The 19,921-nt window shown below is 44.5% G+C and overlaps 1 protein-coding gene across 1 annotated transcript in view; it reads left to right on the top strand.

The window, feature by feature from the left end:
- Positions 1–9,651, top strand: part of shank2b (SH3 and multiple ankyrin repeat domains 2b) — a 140,921-nt gene extending 131,270 nt beyond the window's left edge. The window contains exons 23-24 of the mRNA XM_064951300.1: positions 186–2,619; positions 4,315–9,651. Of these exons, the coding sequence (XP_064807372.1) occupies positions 186–2,619; positions 4,315–4,837 (2,957 nt within the window). The 3' untranslated portion in view covers positions 4,838–9,651. The remainder of the gene's footprint in view (positions 1–185; positions 2,620–4,314) is intronic.
- The last annotated feature ends 10,270 nt before the right edge of the window (positions 9,652–19,921 follow it).

Here is a 19,921-nt window from a genome sequence, read left to right as displayed (position 1 = left end):
TGCAGAACCAATGTGTGGACACACTCACACACATACACACACATGTACACATCTGTGGGTGAATCCCTGTAATCGACAGAGCAAAATAATGAGGAAATTACCTTTTTGAACATACACCCTTGATGGTTTCAATTGTATAATTGCCATCGATATATTGTAATTCATCATGTATTTTTCTTTTTTAGGAATAACAGAAGAGGAGACCCCTCAGTTTCTGACCCCTCCCATGTTGAAATTCACCAGGAGCCTCTCCATGCCGGACACATCAGAAGACATCCCACCCCCACCCGCCATCTCCCCTCCATCTCCCCCTTACAACAACGTCCCCAACCCCCAGGGCAGAGGCTACGGCATCATCAGACACTCTGCTCCTAAAGGCACCGCCCCAGAGCGAGGGGACCTCACCGCGGGCGGCAGCGATGGGTGGAGGGAGCAGGGGGGTATGTACTACAGAGAGCCCCAGTCGGAACAGTACCAGTCTGAGGACCACCATCACCAACAGGGAAGCCACAGCCCAGGTCAGGGCCTCACAGCCCAGCAGAGCTTCCTGAACCGCAGGGCCCAGATCCCTGAGAACCCCTACTCAGACCTGGGGAAGATGGGCAACCTGGGGCTGTTTGCCCCCAACAAGCCCCAGAGGAGGAAGGGCATGCTGGTGAAGCAGGACAAGATCGAGGACAGCCCTGAAAAGATCTGCACCATCAAAATCCCAACCATCATCATCAAGGAGCCGTCTACATCCAGCAGTGGTAAGAGCAGCCAGGGCAGCAGCATGGAGATAGAAACTGGCGCCCACGACCAGCTCCGGCCCGACGACGGACACAACCCCAGCAGCCCCTTTGCCACGGCCATGGCGGGCGCCGTTCGAGAGCGCGAGAGGAGGATGGTGGAGTCTCACCAGAACTCCCCATCCTACAGGTTCACCGACCAGGGTGACGAAGACTCGCCTCCCGCCCCAACCCCTCGCCTCCGCCACTCCAAGTCCATCGACGAGGGGATGTTCAGTAGTGATGAACGCCTGCGCCGCATCATGGCCCCACCTGCCTCTCTCCTCAACATCCCCAAAGGAGGAGGCAATGTGACGAACTTCAATACCTCAGAGCCCAACATGGTGAGGGAGCCACTACACACCCGCACGGGTCACCACAGCCCGGTCAGTCTGCCAAACAAGGCCTACACCTCCAGCAGCGGACACTATGTCCACCCAGTAACTGGGAAGCCTCTGGACCCTAACTCCCCTCTTGCACTGGCTCTAGCTGCACGGGACCGGGCCATGAGAGAGCAGTCCCAGCCTCTCCCACTGAAGACTGAGCTACCCAAACCTGACCTGAACAAGCCTCTGTTCATCGACACTAAGCTAAGGACCGGCATGGATGCGAGTTTCTCAGCGACGGCCACCATGGGTCGACCAGGCAGGGCAGGGCTTCGCAGGCAGATGACCGAGGCCAAGTACGAGACAGAGTCCAAATACGACCACCCGCTGGCTAAAGACCAGGACAAGAGTCTATCCCGGCCTGAGAGAGAAGAGGAGAAGAAGAACATGTTGATAGACAACGTGGACACGTCTCAGCAGAAGTCTGCTGGTCTGCTGATGGTTCACACCACTGATGGAAGCAGGTCTGAGGAGAACAGCCTGTCTGAGGGGGACAGGGACGGGGCAGTGAGTCCGGACAGCACCCCCAGCGAGCTCCGTGATCCCAACCAGCCTAACACCTCCAAAATGTCCTCCCCTAACCCCCATAACTCCCACTCTATGGGCCCTGGTCCCAGAGGTAGTAAGACCATGATCACCGTCACCTCAGTAGATGAGCCGGTCAAACTCCCCTTCGGCATCCCCCCTCCGCCCTGCGTTCCCTCTGTTGACATCGACGATGACTTCTTCGCTGACCCACTGCCACCGCCGCTGGAGTTCGCCAACAGCTTCGACATCCCAGAGGACCAGAAGGGGGCGATCGCTGAACTGCTCAAACAGCATCGAAACGCTGGCAGAGCCCCATCGTCTCTAGCTCCCTTCTACCCCCATCACGGTAACACCCCAAGCCACCCTGACCAGACGATGATCAAACGTCCTGCAGTGCTCACTAACTGTATGCCCCCCAGCTTCACCCCCAACGCCCTGGAGAGCTACGAGCCTATCAGTGACTCTGGGATCGATGTGGAGCCCGACAGCCGCAGTAGTGGAGACCCTCAGATGGAGACTACGAGCACTGTATCCACTGTGTCCAGTATCTCTACGCTGTCGTCAGACGGTGGCGAGATGCTGGACAACACTTGCACAGTCTATGCAGACGGACAGGCCTTTTTGGTGGACCGGACCTCAAAGCCAAAAAACAGGCAACCTGCCGCCAACAAGAGTAATGCACTTTACAAGGACCCCGCCTTGATGGATAGAGAAGAGAACCTGAGAACTTTCGGAACGCCCTCCTCTGTCCCGCCACCTCCCCCCGGGGCATGCGTCCACTCAGAGCCCCCCAGAACACCAACGCAAAGGACCTCAAAGCTGTGGGGAGACCCGCCAGGCTCTAACCCCTATGACATGCAGAACAAGGACAAGACACCAAAGCCAGGGGATGGGATAGACTCTTCTTCCTCAGGTTGTAGGACCGTTTTTGGATCAAGGTAATCTTTGTTTTTTGCTGTGTGTGTGCATGCTGTGCATGTGTGTGTGTCTAAGCATGCTTGTGTGTGCGTCCGCGTTTTTGTGCGTGCGTGTGTGTGTGTGTGTTCTACCGGAGAGCAAAAAGAGTTGCCTAGCAACCTAATAATGAGAGCAGCAGCCTTGAGGAGTAGATGAGCAACAACGTCATGTCAGTCTGATTATCATAGAGACCAAACCGCCACAGCGCTCTCCTTGGAAGGAAGGGGTGAGCCATGTGTCACTGTGTGTGTCACAAGCAGCACGGTTCAAAATAGCACAGAGGCTACGTCCCAAATGGCACCATATTCCCTATTTTGTGCGCTACTTTTGATCAGGGCCTGTAGGGAAATACGGAGTAGTGTTCAATTTGAGACCCACCCAGAGTCTCTTTAAACCCGGGGTGAATGGTGTGTGTAACCTGTCTCTTTATCATCTATCATTTCAACAAACCCAGAGTATGTGAAATATCTATGAGCAGCCGGGGCTCTCTCTTCAGTTAACCCTCCTCTTCATTCCTCTACCAGTCACGTCAGATTACTAAAGTAGAATGGCGTTGTAGACTAGAAGTGTGTATACATTGAGGCTCCAACAGATGTAGGCTATGCGGTGTTGTGTGTGTGTGCGATGTACGATTGTAGCCTGTAATTGTGTGGTCGGTTTTTGCCAGTGTGGAAACATATTTCTGCGTGTGTATTTATGTCACCAGCTTTGTGTCGGCTACGCAGGCTTCTCTCTGTACGTTTGTTTATTTGGTGTGTGTGAATAGTTGCCGTTTGTCCGTTTGTGTAAATTGCATATATCTGTTTTGTACAGTCGGCTACCTACCTAAGCCTGCGTGGCATTTCTTAGACACCGCGCGTTCCTCACCACAGCAGTCCCCTGTGATAGCAGCACTTATTATGGAAAGCTGCCGTTATTTACAGAGCAAACCAGACGAGGCTAACCCTAAAATGGCTATACCAGCAAAGTTCTGCTTGTGGTGGCTACAAGCTGAATATGCTGCAGAGCAGAGCACATCCCTGCCGTGTGATCTGAGTGAGACATTAGGTTAACCTGATTCAACCGGATTCATAGTGTGAATAGATGAATAGCATAGAGATCTTCTGACCCTTTCAAAATAATGGCTGTCACTTTATATGGGAAGAAAAACACAGTTCGTTCATTTGGTATTTGGAATGAATTCCCCACTTCCTACTTACAAAGGAGTGAATGCAGTATCTCTTTTGTTTTTATTCTTAACTTTGTTTACTTCCCTCTCCTCTGACACAAACAAACACACACACACACACTCAAACACACACTGTAGCCTACTCCCAGTCTGCCGTTTTGCAGGAGTTGGTGTAGTATAGGGAAAGACTGTTTTATTCTCCAGTAGGTCTGTCAGGTCAGGTAGACTACTTCTTCCCGTCCCCTCGCTGGAGGAGAGACATCAAAGCGTCCGTCTCTTACTGGCCCCGTCAGAGCAGTCCGTGAGGGAGGGGGCAGCATTAGTGGATGAATGTATATTCTACAGGGGTTATGTACTGTGTTTGTTTGCATCCAGGTGTGGTTGTGGAATATTTCAGTTTGTTTGTCAGGCTGACTTAGCGTCTCTTACTAATGTTTAAGTTCAATATTTTCTGACAAACACCCCCCTCTCTCGTCCTCTAACCTGGTGCGTTCTGTACTTTCTGTAGGGGTCCAGACGGTGGGTCCCTTGCCTCAGGTACACAGCGGAATACCACAGTCACTTTCGCTGCCCAGCTCGGCCCGAGCGTGCCGGCCCCATCTCCAAAACGAGAGACAGAGAGTCTCCCCCACCACCGAGCCCCCAGCCCCATCCTCTCTCCTCCAGACTCCGGCCTCGGCTGTGCCTCCTCTCTCCCCGCAACCTCCCCCACCCTCTCGGATGTGTTCGGCCTGCCCACCCCCCCTCTCAGCCTGGGGAGCAGCCGCTCACCCTCCCCTCTCACCCTCATGCAGGCCGTCTCCAACAAGCCTTTTGCCACCAAGCCGGTTCTGATGTGGAGCAAGCACGATGTGGCCGACTGGTTGGAGAGCCTAAACCTGGCAGAGCACAGAGACACCTTCATGGACAACGACATCGAGGGCTCCCATCTGCCCAGCCTGCAGAAGGACGACCTCATAGATCTCGGGGTGACCAGAGTCGGCCATCGGATGAACATAGAGAGAGCTTTGAAACTGCTGATGGACAGATGAGAAGAGGATAGAGGTCTCTCAGTCTCCAACACAACAACTTCACATAACAGTTTTATTTACGTTGACTTATTTTAAACTATACTTGCTGTATAATTCTTATGACGATGCTTGTTTTGTTGAAACTTAGAAATATCCTCATGTATCCTGAAGAAACTGCAACTTGAAACAGCACTGCAGTTTCCTGAATAAGCACAAAAGTCCCCCAGGGTGGGATAGAGCGATACCAGGTGAGACACAGACAATCTGTCAGTAGAAAGTAAAGGAAGCAGACACACAGGGACCTGGCTGCGATGTGAAATACACTACACTATCAAACAGAACGGCAGCCTAATCACTCCGAGACTTAAGGACTTTTGAAATCAACCTCATTTGAATGCAAAACCAGAGTCAGCTCTGCAGGGGTTTCATTTTCTATTGTATCTCTGTTAGAAAGTATGTGAACACTGATCTCTTCAGGAAAAAGGGTAGGAATCTGCACTGCACAGGGCCGGCGCGAGAACCAATCAGTTGGCTGGGCACATTTTTTTTTACTGGACCTCCTATGCGTGTAAGTGCTTGGCCTCAAGGTACCCCCCCCCCTCAAGCTAATTGAGCAGTCATTTAATATATGCTATAGCCAAAATAATAATTTGGCTTGTGTTTATGAAGGTCTTAAGTAACATTAGAATACAACAAATATATTTCAAAAAAACACAAGAGCATTTTCATTAGTTTATGTTACTGTGGGATACAGTATGTAAAAGGCTGAAAAACACAACGACAAAAAAAAACATCCAAATTCAAGTGTTCAATAAATTGTATTCGTGGAGTGCCTTTGTTACAACTATGAAACAGAAAGCATAGCTGTGGGAATGCGGTAACAGCTTCTTTTTATGACAACAAAATAAAACACACCCCAACCACCAAGACGTGCCAGTGTGCAGTCAAACGATGAAAACATCAGTAGCCTAAACATATAAGCGCCAAGTGTGCTTGATAAACAGTGAAAATCATCACAAAGCAATAATGGCATTTTACAATGGATATACAGTAAGTGTCGATGACAGCCGTAAGAAATGGTCAATTGTCAGTTGGAGAATGTCCATCTCATATAAACACCGACAGCGCTTGAGGCCTGCTCTTTCAGTGACGACATTTTGTGCTGCTATTTGGCCTGTAGCATTGTCACCGGCTTGTTCTTTTCCAAGCGGTGCCATCCCTTCCTCTCTCCTGTCTCACCTTTTCACTTGTTGGTGGCGCAAGCACCTGCTCAGTGTGCACCATTCTGGCTTTTTTTTGGGGCCTTTACGCCTCGGAGGTGTAGATTCAGCCTGAGGCTCAGAATCAGAAGAATAATCATCAGAGATTTCATCGTGATTCATTTCTCCCCCGCCATCTGAATCGTTTTCCATTCAGATTTTGTAGCAGTGCTTGCCCTTTTACATTCCGCACGCTCTCGCTGTTTACTCCAAGTAGGCCAGAATAGGACTAAAAAGACTGCTTTGTTTCGGTGAACTGATATAGGGTACATACTATTTTGAAGTTATAATTAGAATAGATCAATACAATAGAATGTTCCGCACTGTTCTTCATTCACAATTGGGGATTGTATAATTATGTATTGTTCGCTTCCCCTCGCTCATCAACTCACCCATTCCCCACATCGTGCTTTACTTCGTTTATTGAGTCTGTGGTATGTGTGAAATTAGTTTCAGTATAGTTTAGGTTCAGATTCGAGACCGTTATCGGGGTGGTTATCAACTGGGCATGGCACTATCAGGAGAAGGGGAGCAGGCCCTACTGTCGACAGGGTAGTAGGCAATTGGGGAGAAAAAACATGATAAAACTGGTTGTTTGATTTTAACAACAACAGTGTGTTTTATAGACTTATTTAGGAAAGGTCAAGGACGAAAGGGGAGTAGTGCATGTCTTAAATGAATGAGCAGTCCAAATGACCGCTTTAGCGGTGCTCGTGTGGGTTTTTATAGTAAAGACATTTAGCTGTAAAAATGTATGACCTTTTAATGTGGCATGAACACAACCAGTCATGATGTTTTCATCCGATTGTCCAACAAATCACTTCAAGAGATGGGTTACCTTCGTGCATTCGTCCAAAAAAGCATCCGAGTGAGCGAGACAGCGCTCCCCTGTCTTACTCTATGTAGCCCATGTATCTGATGAGATCTGGCAACAAAAAAAGAGAACGACATGCCATGCTCTTTAATTCCAGACACCGTCACATACATGGGCTGCACCTACTGAGACAGAGGGGGCGCTGTTTCGCTCTCTCGGATGATTTATCTGAGATTGATGCTGTCTTTATGTTGGCGCGCATCTCGGTCAAATAAATTATACGCCACAGTGGACGCGTTATAATACCCATAAAAACACGGAAATGGTTCAAATGGTTTTTACGACATTAATTGTTCACGTCGTGAATTTGACAGAATTTGACGAATTAATTGTGTTTGGTGTAGGCTTACCTTGTCGAGACGTTTTGATAGCCGTGTAATTCCCTCACGGACAAGGTGAGTTTTATCAATATATTCGCCTCAATTTAATATAATCAATGTGCAAAGCTAGTTATTGATAAACATTTACTTGTCCGGAGAGATTTGCGCGGCTATCAAAACGTCACTCCAAGGTAAGCCAACACAAAACACAGACCTTTATACGAAGTAGTTCTAAGATCCCAGACACAAAAATGAATGGTGACAAATGTTTTCAACCATTTCCTGGTTTTATGACTCGTACTGTGTTACTCAATAGGGCTTAGGGGGCGGGCCATGGCAATTTCCCAAAACGCCGGCCATGGCCCTGCAGTGTGTGGAATTCATTTTTCTCTCTCTCCCTTTTTACCGGGATGTAGTTTGATTTGAGAGACAGTGCAGTGTTTTCTCAGACGAAGGTATTGCACATTTCTACTCCTGAAAGGGAGATCACATCAGATGGATTACAAAATAGGTACAGTAGCAAGTTGTTGCCCTTAGATTTCACTTGCCATGTTTTCAACATACTTTCGAGTTGTAATATTTGTTTGTAGTTATGTTTTACTTGAGGATGGAAAGTGGAACACAATACATATTGTAAATTCAGTTTATAAATCATTATACTGTCTTCCACAGGAAGCTGAAATGTGTGCCAACAGCTCTCCCTACTGTTGTCTTCTGAACATGACATGGCAGAGAGAGCAGAGCTTGGCAGTCAGAGCTTTCCAATCGTTATCACCAACCATCATCCTTTCTTTCGCAGTCTTCTATGTCCTCTGAGAGGAATAATACATATATTATCACATTAGGTTATTACTATACCCTGAACTGATGGGATGGGGTCCATTTCATGGGGTCCATTTCATTTCAATCCAGGAAGTAAAGTGAAATTCCAATTCTACATTTTTCTCATAGAGAAGCAAAGAAGAGAATGTCCGTTTACTTCCTGAATTTAAAAGGAATTTAAACCAACACTGCAGAATAGGCATGTTTCTGAAGACGAACATCAGTCACGTTTATGCAACGATGAGAAAAAGTAGGCGAACAAACACTAAAGCTGGAATTTCCTTTTCCCCTTCCCCCTAGAATAGGAATAGTTCAACTTGTTTGGCAATCGAAGAGAGGCAGATACCTCGAAGAATCAAGTTGCTAGAAATGTATGATTATTGAAGTAATAGAGATAGTATTTATTCTATGATGGTGTTTTGATGTGTTTTGTTGATGAGGAAGAAAGTTGTAGATACCCACAGAACTCAACATGATGATAGCTTCTTTATAGAATTAGGTGATGCTTTTAAGGGGGATTTTTACTCCCAGTGACTGCTGTTCTGGAACACATGGGAGCTACAGGACATTTGCTAAACCATGTGCCATTGGACTTCTTTGACAGGTCTCTTTTATACAGCATGTCTGAAACTGGCCAAATCCAAACAGTATCACCAGAATAAGAATGTCCTGAAGTGCAGCATCATTTCCCTCCGTGTTCTCAAGGCAAAGTCTCCTCAATACCATCGCCAGTCCAAAAGGACAGGGATTCGCTCATCGTAATGTTGATGAGTTTAAATGTAATTTACTCTCCCCACTGATTTTTCTTTCTGAAACGGTCTGAAGTGGTATCCCCCCCCAATGAGGGTGCTGGATTGACATCCCAGAGCACAACAAATTCAGTGTATGGGTGGGATGTGTGTGTGATCTAATGATGTGACAGGGGAGGGGGGGGGGCATACCTTGATATGACTGATGACTGTCTGATGACTTTGTAAAACAAAAGAAGTTTTTAAAAAGTGTGATGTTCCGCAATCAAAAGGATGTTGCCTAAAGCATACTTAATGTGTATTCATCTACGACTGTCCGATGACTGTAGTATGACCTCATAACAGAAAAGTTCCAGTGTGATAGGCTGCAGAGGGGTACTTGTCACCTGTCAGTTGTCACTGTTGACACGCGGGCACACATTGAGATGAGATCTTATGTTAAGAACCACAGGAACAAGAAAGAGCACAGTATTTTTTTGATTACGCAGAGATATTTAATGTTAGGATATATTCCTATCCGTGTTGTTGCCATATCAACCCTGAGCTGTGGTTAGGTTTTCCAAAAAAAAGAAGAGAAATATGGTTAAGAAGCAATATAATATCAATTCTGTTTCAAGTTGTTGTTTTTCTTATTCTTTTCCAGGGGAATAATTATACATGTAAACAGGATTTCAAGTCTCTCTATTTTTAAAATTGACATAAATAATTGTGTTATAATCCATATTCCTATAGAGCATATTTGAAACTTTTAGCAATTGATAGTCATGTATTAACAAAGCCTCTGTAATTATTAAAAGCTGATATAAACTGATTTGCATAGTTTTTGCATCATGTGTGTATAAATGAAAATTCTCAGGCTGTACATTTCTACACTATTTGCTATAGAAAGCGTTATATGACCACTATATGACCAAGAGAGAACCACACCACTGAATGTGACATTTGATGTACAGTAGAGTTGACGGCTGCACGTTGCACTGAGGTCATGTACAGGCCTAAAGGCTTAGTAGTGAAGCTGACTAGACCTATATACTTAATAAGGCATCTGAAGCTCAAAGAGGTTCAAGGAAAGTCAATTGATCCGGAGATGGGGCTATGCTTCTGTACCTTGGCAAACATTTTAAAAGCTACTTTTCCTTACTTTGCCCTGTAGGGCCACCATAGTATGCTGTCAATGGAACATAGCATAGAAATCCAGACTGAATTCTGCTTTATTTCAGGTTTATTTCACTCCACTGGGAAACAATAGTGAAATGTAGTACAATGCAGTCTGGCTACATTGGACATGTTAAGATGCCGTAAACCGACAGGTATCAGCTCCAAACGTTATGTCCTCTTGTTTTATTCTTCATAGATACAGAATCACTCTGCTTTTTGTCAACGTCCTTTTCATGCTATATATGTTGCTGTAATTTTATGCGACAAATAATTCATTTTACTTTAGAAAGAAATTAATATTATCGAGATCAAAGGAACATAAGTATTTGTAACTGTACTTTCCCCTAAGTTCACAAACCAACATTTTATGGAGGTTAATAAATGTAATATTGCGCAATATTTGATCACATTGATGTTGTATTGCTTTTTTGTCTTGAAAGGACATGTCCAATGGTGCTCCATGTTTGATTGACAACTGATACAGTGGGTGTTGCAATGACTTCTAACGATGTGTTCAATTATTCTGGTTCCAGATCTGTTTTGTGCTGCCTTGCCGACGCCTATGGTAAATCGTATGGTCGCTTTGTATCTCTCAATAGTCCTGTTTTATACCTGGTTCTAACTTGTCTCCTTTGTTCTGATTTTGTCCACATTCTGATTGTGCCCACATTTTTTGACCGGTGGAGACAATCAGAAGACACGTTGTGATCTGATCAACCTGCCCACCTCCGGGAGGTAGTCAGACACGCATCGTATCTGGATATCTTACGAGTGTAGACAGAGAAACCATTTAAATCATCATTATTCCAGCCTCTAAAATCACTTACAGGTGGCACCATTAACTGATTACATCAATATTTGTCTAACAATAAATAAATAAATAAATATTATTTTGAAGAAATAGCTGTGAAATAATTTGCATAAAGGAAGGGACCAGGATATCTGGTCACAATTCAGACACAGTGGGTGGATAACATACACATTTTAATACAATGTGAAGACACATTTCTGGAAATGTGGGCACAATCACAATGTAGACAAGATCAGGACAAAGGACCCATATTAGCAACAGGTATAAACAGGGCTAATGTTTGGCTTGAAAATTATTATCGGAGTTGGCAAGACAGCCGAAACAGATCTGAGACCAGCCTAGTGTTCAATCATTTAGATATATGGATGTGATGCAATCCACAGGAGGTTTGGACATACGTCATCTCCACTACCCTTGCAGCTTGATCAAAGGTACGATATACAGTACTCCACTCACCCAACCTAATCCTGTGCCAAAGTTATACCTTCTGATATACTGAGCTGTTGCTATTGTAGTGTCTCTCCAATGATGCCTTTTAAATTATCTCAGGATTACACTTTTGCCCAATATTAAGCTAGTATTTGGCAGCAGGTAGGTAGGTGTGTGTGTGTGTGTGTGTGTGTGTGTGTGTGTGTGTGTGTGTAATATTATTCTGCTGTAATATACATTTTAGTGTGACATTTGTTGATTTATAATAATTTTAATTGAAGAATAATTACTCCTTGTGTGAGCACCTGGGTAATCATCCATTTGGAGCCAACAGAATAATTATATTCTGAACTCTATCCTTCTAGAATTAGGTGCCCTTTATATAGATGGAGAATCCTGCCCTCTAGTGGTTATCATGATTCTGAGAAATTGCTGAATGCCCTTTAATCCATCATTACATTTTTGCACAAATTAGGAGAGAAGAACTCAATCCTAACGGAAGATATCGCAAAGACATAGGCTACACTGAAGAATATGATATTGTTTTTCCTCACAAGGCATTTACTTTGAAAGTACATGCAAATTCAATTGTAATTACACTGTAATAACTTATGAATGTAGCTTTTTTGGGGTGAACCTCTTGAGCCATTGGAGGGTTCCAATCAGGGACCTGGAGTGGCCTTGGTCAGTGGTTCTGCTGGCACGAGGTACACACACACACACACAAAACACACACACCCTGCAGGCCGGTCATCAGGTCTCTAAAGACAGCTGCACGTCCAGCTGGGGTTCATTAAACTGGACGCCCATTGTGATACTGTGAGAAAGTTCCTTTATATACCCAATGGGTGTACATACACACACGTACACATATACACACATGTATGCATGCACAAATGCATACACAACGCATGCATACACACATACAGTACCAAAAGTTTGGACATACCTACTCATTACAGGTGTTTTCTACATTGTAGAATAATAGTGAAGACATCAAAACAATGAAATAACACATATGGAATCATATAGTAACCAGAAATTGTTAAACAAATCAAAATATATTTTATATTTGAGATTCTTTAAAGTAGCCACCCTTTGCCTTGACAGCTTTGCACACTCTTGGCATTCTCTCAACCAGCTTCATGAGGTAGTCACCCGGAATGCATTTCAATTAATAGATGTGCCTTCTTAAAAGTTCATTTGTGGAATTTATTTTATTTTTAATATGTTTGAGCCAATCAGTTGTGTTCTGACAAGGTACAGATGGCATACAGAAGTTAGCCCTATTTGGTAAAAGACCAAGTCCCTATTATGGAAAGAAGAGCTCAAATAACCAAAGAGAAACAACAGTCTATCATTACTTTGAGACATGAAGGTCAGTCAGTGCAGAAGATTTAAAGAACTTTGAAATTGTCTTCAAGTGCAGTCGCAAAAACCATCAAGCACTATGATGAAACTGGCTCTCATGAGGACCGCCACAGGAAAGGAAGACCCAGAGTTACCTCTGCTGCAAAGGATAAGTTCATTAGAGTTACCAGCTTCAGAAATTTCAGCCCAAATAAATGCTTCACAGAGTTCAAGTAACAAGAAATATCTCAACATCAACTGTTTAGAGGAGACTGCATGAATCAGGCCTTCATGGTTGAATTGCTGCAAAGAAACCACTACTAAAGGACAGCAATAATAAGAAGAGACTTGCTTGGACCAAAAAACACGAGCAATGGACATTAGACAGGTGGAAATTTGTCCTTTGGTCTGATGAGTCCAAATTTGAGATTTTTTTTGGTCCAACCGCCTTGTCTTAGTGGGATGCAGAGTAGGTGAATGGATGATCTCAGCATGTGTGGTTCCCACTGTGAAGCATTGAGGAGGAGGTGTGATGGTATGAGGGTGCTTTGCTGGTGACGCTGTCTGTGATTTATTTAGAATTCAAGGCACACTTAACCAGCATGGCTACCACAGCATTATGCAGCGATACGCCATACCATCTGGTTTGCGTTTAGTGGGACTATCATTTGTTTTTCAACAGGACAATAACCGAACACACCTCCAGGCTGTGTAAGGGCATTTTGACCAAGAAGGAGAGCGATGGAGTGCTGCATCAGATGACCTGGCCTCCACAATCACCCGACCTCAACCCTATTGAGATGGTTTGGGATGAGTTGGACCTCAAAGTGAATGAAAAGCAGCCAACAAGTGCACAGCATATGTGGGAACTCCTTCAGGACTGTTAGAAAGGCATTCCAGGTGAAGCTGGTTGAAGAGTGTGCCAAGCTGTCATCAAGGCAAAGGGTGGCCACTTTGAAGAATCTAAAATATATTTAGATTTGTTTAACACTTTTCTGTTTACTACATGATTCCATATGTGTTATCTCATAGTTTTGATGTCTGCAGTATTATTCTACAATGTTGAAAATAGTAAAAAATAAAGAAAAACCCTTGAATGAGTAGGTGTGTCCAAACATTTGACTGATATTGTACATGCGGAAAGACATACACACACACACACACACACACACATTCACACATGAACACACACACGCACACCCTGCAGATGAGTGGAAAGGAAACATATTACCAAGACTAATCTGTAACGTGTGTACACAAGAGGAGGGGAAACCAATTAGTGTGCATTTATGTAGAAATTATAATACCGGTTGAAACTGCATTAAACAGCTGTAGGGCTAATTTGTGATTCAAATGAGCCACTTGAACCAATCTCAACCATAGAGATCTAGTTTTTCGCCTATAGAATATTCATGGTCTCAATGTTCTCAACAAAATTAAAGCACTGCCTTTTAATTTGATTAACCCGGTTTTTACTGTGTATGTTGAAACCTCAAAATTATTTTACTTAAGGATCCCTAGACTGTTTAAAAATAGCAGAAAGCCTACAGTTTGTTTTGGTGAGAGAGCTGTAGTCTATCATGGGCTTCGTCCCAAATAGCACTCTATTTCCTACATAGTACACTACTCTTGACCGGCGCTGGTCAAAAGTATTGCACCATATAGTGAATAGGGTGCCATTTGGGACACAATCCATGATGTGCGTGAGGAGGTGGTCGCAGAGTCACGCTAGAATTGGTCATTCTAAGTGACCTTTGACCCGAGGCTGGCCCGGCAGTCTCTGGAGGCTGGCTGAACTCTGCCAGATCACTCTGTGTGTTCCTACATCCACATCCAGCTGTTTCGAAGGACTCACTTCATCACTAACCCATCCTCCTTCAGAGTCCTTTGGGACAATGACAGGAACATAGAAGGCTCTCAGAGTTAGCTCACTCACTGCAGTGCTGGTTTTTATAAGGCTGTAGGTTGTAAACACGGAGTTTACAATTACATTTGTCAATTTTGTTTTTATATCATCAGTAAAAGTAATGTGACTGAAGCAATATCCTAATACAGGGTTCCCCAACTGTTGAACATAAAACACTGTAAGAAATGCCAGCATATCAGCTCCAAGTGATTTCATTCTGGGAAATTGGTTCCAAAGTATTCCCTCACATAATAAGAGAGATCTACTGTATGTGGTCATACACAAATGTAAGCAATGTTTGAAATGATTATGCTTTCGTCAAATGTTATATATGTCCGGGGTGATCAATTTGCTGTCTACAAATAATATGTCATTATGATCCAGCTCAAGAAAAAGAATTGGCCTGCGGCTGAATCTTGTTGACGATCCCTGCCCTAATGTTTCCACTTCCTGTGTTCCTCATATCAGCATTAAAACTCCCCCACCCCAACCCATTTTTACATTGACATTTTTGTAACTTAACAGATGCTCTTATCCAGAGCGACCTACCTTGGTGCAATTCTCTTAAGATGGCTAGGTAAGAAGTCAATCGTAGCATGTACATTTTCCCTCAAAAAGGGTACAATAGTTATCAGCACGCATTGACACATTCATCTCTTTACACATTCACAACCACCAACAATAACATGTTTAAATTATGACTTGGAGACAATGGAACAATCAACCTTCAGTCGGTAAAAATGGATGTTGGTTTAGTCAGTGAAATAAAATGAAAACGTTGAAATATATGGGTCACATTCATCTCGAAAACAAACAGCTGATAACCGAACATACTCTACTGGTTAACATGGTCCCACGCCACAAGTTCAGACAACAGATGTTTTTTTAGTATCTGGAAAAAAAGAAGGGGAGGAAAAAATAGTTATTATTCATTTATATATAGCATCCCATGCTTCTATTTCCAGGCAGTGAAGTAAAAACTGGTGGAAAATAAACCAACTGGATAGAGGTTTTGGAAACATCTATTTCAACATTATGAGGTGAATTGATGAGTTATTTGGACAGATTAAGGAGAATAATGTGTTGGGTGGTAAGGTGGTATACTTTATTTTGAAATCAGTCCAAAGTATACTGCGTGAAAAGAGGCATGTGTGGTTCTACTGTTGTTCCTCAACTAAAAGATGAAAGAGTATTATGATTAAAGAGAATAACTTCACACACAGGTGACTGACTGCCTGCTGGTCCCAACGTGTCTAATTTCACATTTTCTTTAAACACCGACACAGTATATCTATTATGAATTAGCCCCAAATTAAAATCTTAGCCCCAAATTAAAGTACACCTATAGTCTTAGCCATAAACCATGTATCTAACTTTCAAAGGCTGGGGTTTGTTTTACACTGGCAGCCCAATTCAGATTTTTTTGCCTAATTATTGCCCTCGTTTCCAAGAGCCTTCCTAGCATTAAGATCATCGTTAGAACCTTCTTACGATGTATCTTTAGTAGCAGTGGTGTTTCCCAGAGCTCGTAATAAAAACCCTTTGCACATCTGCAAGTGATTTTTACCCTATCAATATCGACACATGGTCAAATGTCGCACTTAGCGAAAGTTCTCTCCACTTGCTTGTTTGGGAAAAAGTTGGCTCGTAAATAACGATACACTTTATTCATAGACGTTATCCACTAAAGATATAATCAAGATTTGTTTATGCTGTCTGTCTGACTGTTACTACGATAACTTCAGAACGAAGTTGACTACAAATCCAAAGTTGACAAAGTATTTGCAATTGTCACAAACAAGTGAAGGGCAAAATTATGCTTCAAATGAATACAGAGGTGATTACATCAAATTTAGGCCTACATAGTCAGTTGAGTTCTATTTTGCTACTTAAATGTTTTGCCTAAATGTGTTTCATGATGTGTGACAACATGTGCGCAATGATGCGCCCAATATGTGATTTAGTGCATTATTATTGGGTAAGCATAATAAATCACCTCAAAAGACATAGGTGGTAATATCTCTCTAGGAGCTGATCTGTCGTCAGTATTGTGGAATCATTTTAATGTCACTGAAAGATCTGAATGGATAAAGCTGCTTTTCTTTCGATCCTATCATTATCGACCTGTCTTAATGACGCACTTTGCGAATGTTCTCTACGTGCTTGTTTGGGAAACACTCTTAAAAAGTTGCTTCTTAAATAAGGATGCATTATGGTACGATCATCGTAATGCTTAAATTACATCGCAACTGGGAAACATGGCCTTGATTTGATTGGCCAAAAGACCAATTCGTGGAAAAAGATCAGACTCACGAACAGGGAGATTTGTGTGATCTCAAATCTGTATGAGTTAACATTTCTCCACCATACATAAACAATGCATTCTACCTCTACGTTGTTTTACTGATTATATCTGACCTCACAGTTGACCTTCGTGGCTGTAGAATGTGTGCCATTAAACATGAATTATTTAAACTGTCCTAAGGCCTCTGCTATATGTTTATCGCCACAGCAGACCAGGGTTCAAATACTATTCGAAATGATTTCAAATACTTGAGCTGTGCTTGATTGAGCATGCCTGGCACAATAGAACCAATTGGATAGTCAAAAAAGTGTAACCCCTCCCACTCTGGCATTTTTGGCAGGCTAAAGCAAATGCTAAAAGTATTTGAAAGATTAAAAATAGCATTCAACCCAGGGATGCTCCAGAGATGTAATTGCATCTTATGGTGTCTTTTGCTGGCAGCCAGACAACCCCAGTGGATTTCTTCTGTTATATCAATGCCATGCCATGGACCATGAAAGACTGTTAGACTGACGTTTTTGGCTTCAGTGGATGGGCAGGTCATCATTTTTACAAGGAGTTAAGGTAGCAAACAGTAACTATACAGTCTCTTGAACCAGGGTCAATCTCAACATTTGTTTGCACAGTGGTGCATTGTGGACAGAAAAGTGGAAGGGCAGCCACATAGACTACTATTATATTTATATACTATACTGTATTTATGTCAATCAAAGACAGAAACAGCTTCGAGTCAGGAAACATACTTGTCATGTCTTGTTATGTCTGTTCCTGTCCTTTCTCTTCACTCTCTCTCTCTGCTGGTCTTTTTAGGTTACCTTCTCTGTCTCTCATTCTTCAGCTGTTCTACATCTCCTCTAACTAGCTCATTCACTCTTTCACACCTGTTCTCTCTTCCCCCTCTGATTAGGTCTCTATTTCTTTCTCTGTTCCTGCTACTTTCAGTGTCTGATTCTTGTTTGTGTTTTTTGATGCCAGAAGCAAGCTGTCGTCTCGTTTGCTTCCACCTTGTCCTGTCCTGTCGGAGTCTGCCTAGCAGGTGCATCCTGCACTATACTAACGTTCTTTTTGTTCCGCTGACAACGTTGGAAGAGGATTTATGCCATTCCTGTTTTCATTAAAGAACTCTGTTTTCTGTTAAAACCGCTTTTGGGTCTTCACTCAAGTTCATAACAGAAGAATCAGACCAAGAATGGACCCAGCGGCTCCGGACCCTTTTCACTCCGCCGTCGAGATCCAGGGAGCGATGCTAGGCAGACACGAGGAGGAATTGTCTGCTGCTCGACATGCCGTTGAGACCCTGGCCGTCCAAGTCTCCGACCTCACAAGACAGGTTCACCAACTCCACCTCGATCCACCGCCCACTTCCAGGGTTTCCGAGTCTCCGGAGCCCAGGATCAACAACCCGCCGTGTTACTCTGGGGAGCCCACTGAGTGCCGCTCATTCCTCACTCAGTGTGATGTGGTGTTCTCTCTCCAGCCCAACACTTACTCCAGGAGCGCAGCCCGCATCGCCTACGTCATTTCTCTCCTTACCGGACGGGCGCGTGAGTGGGGCACGGCAGTCTGGGAGGCGAGGGCTGAGTGCATTAACCAGTATCAAGACTTTAAGGAGGAGATGATACGGGTTTTTGACCGTTCTGTTTTTGGGGAGGAGGCTTCCAGGGCCCTGTCTTCCCTATGTCAGGGGAATCGATCCATAACGGATTATTCTATTGAGTTTCGCACTCTCGCTGCCTCAAGTGACTGGAACGAGCCGGCTTTGCTCGCTCGTTTTCTGGAGGGTCTCCTCGTCGAGGTTAAGGACGAGATCCTCTCCCGGGAGGTTCCTTCCAGTCTGGACTCCTTAATAGCTCTCGCTATTCGCATAGAGCGACGGTTTGATCTTCGTCGCCGAGCTCGTGGAAAGGAGCTCGCGTTCTCCGCTGCTCCCCTCTCCACATCACTGCCACCTGCCGCATCACTGCCACCCTCCTCCGCCGGCTCGGATGCTGAGCCTATGCAGCTGGGGGTATCCGCATCTCGGCCAAGGAGAAGGAACGGAGAATCACCAATCGCCTCTGTCTCTACTGCGGCTCCGCTGGTCATTTTGTCACCTCATGTCCAGTAAAAGCCAGAGCTCATCAGTAAGAGGAGGGCTACTGGTGAGCGCAACTACTCAGGCCTCTCCTTCTGGATCACGCACTACTTTTCCGGTCCATCTCCGCTGGCCCGGTTCATCTGCTTCCTGCAGTGCCTTGATAGACTCTGGGGCGGAGGGCTGTTTTATGGACGAGACCTGGGCTCGGGAACATGACATTCCTCTCAGACAGTTAGGGGAGCCCACGGCCTTGTTCGCTTTAGATGGTAGTTCTCTCCCCAAGATTCAGCGTGAGACGCTGCCTTTAACCCTCACTGTCTCTGGTAATCATAGCGAAACCATTTCTTTTTTAATTTTTCGTTCACCTTTTACACCTGTTGTTTTGGGTCATCCCTGGCTAGTGCGCCATAACCCTTCTATTAATTGGTCTAGTAATACTATCCTATCCTGGAATGTGTCTTGTCATGTAACCTGTTTAATGTCTGCTATCCCTCCTGTTTCCTCTGTCTCTACTTCACAGGAGGAGCCTGGCGATTTGACAGGGGTGCCGGAGGAGTATCACGATCTGCGCACGGTGTTCAGTCGTTCCAAGGCCACTTCTCTCCCTCCACACCGGTCGTATGACTGTAGTATTGATCTCCTTCCGGAACTACTCCCCCCGGGGTAGATTATACTCTCTGTCGGCTCCCGAACGTAAGGCTCTCGAGGATTATTTGTCGGTTTCGCTCAACGCCGGTACCATTGTCTCCTCCTCCTCTCCCGCCGGAGCGGGGTTTTTTTTTGTTCAGAAGAAGGACGGGTCCCTGCGCCCATGCGTGGATTATCGAGGGCTGAATGACATAACAGTTAAGAATCGTTATCCGCTTCCTCTTATGTCTTCAGCCTTCGAGATCCTGCAGGGAGCCAGGTTTTTCACCAAATTGGACCTTCGTAACGCCTACCATCTCGTGCGCATCAGGGAGGGGGGACGAGTGGAAGACGGCGTTTAACACTCCGTTAGGGCACTTTGAATATCGGGTTCTTCCTTTCGGCCTCGTTAACGCTC

Source organism: Oncorhynchus masou, chromosome 31, assembly GCF_036934945.1.
Source record: "Oncorhynchus masou masou isolate Uvic2021 chromosome 31, UVic_Omas_1.1, whole genome shotgun sequence".
NCBI lineage: Eukaryota > Metazoa > Chordata > Actinopteri > Salmoniformes > Salmonidae > Oncorhynchus > Oncorhynchus masou.
The sequence above is the reverse complement of the archived record's forward strand: the minus strand, read 5'-3'. Positions and strand labels throughout refer to the sequence as shown.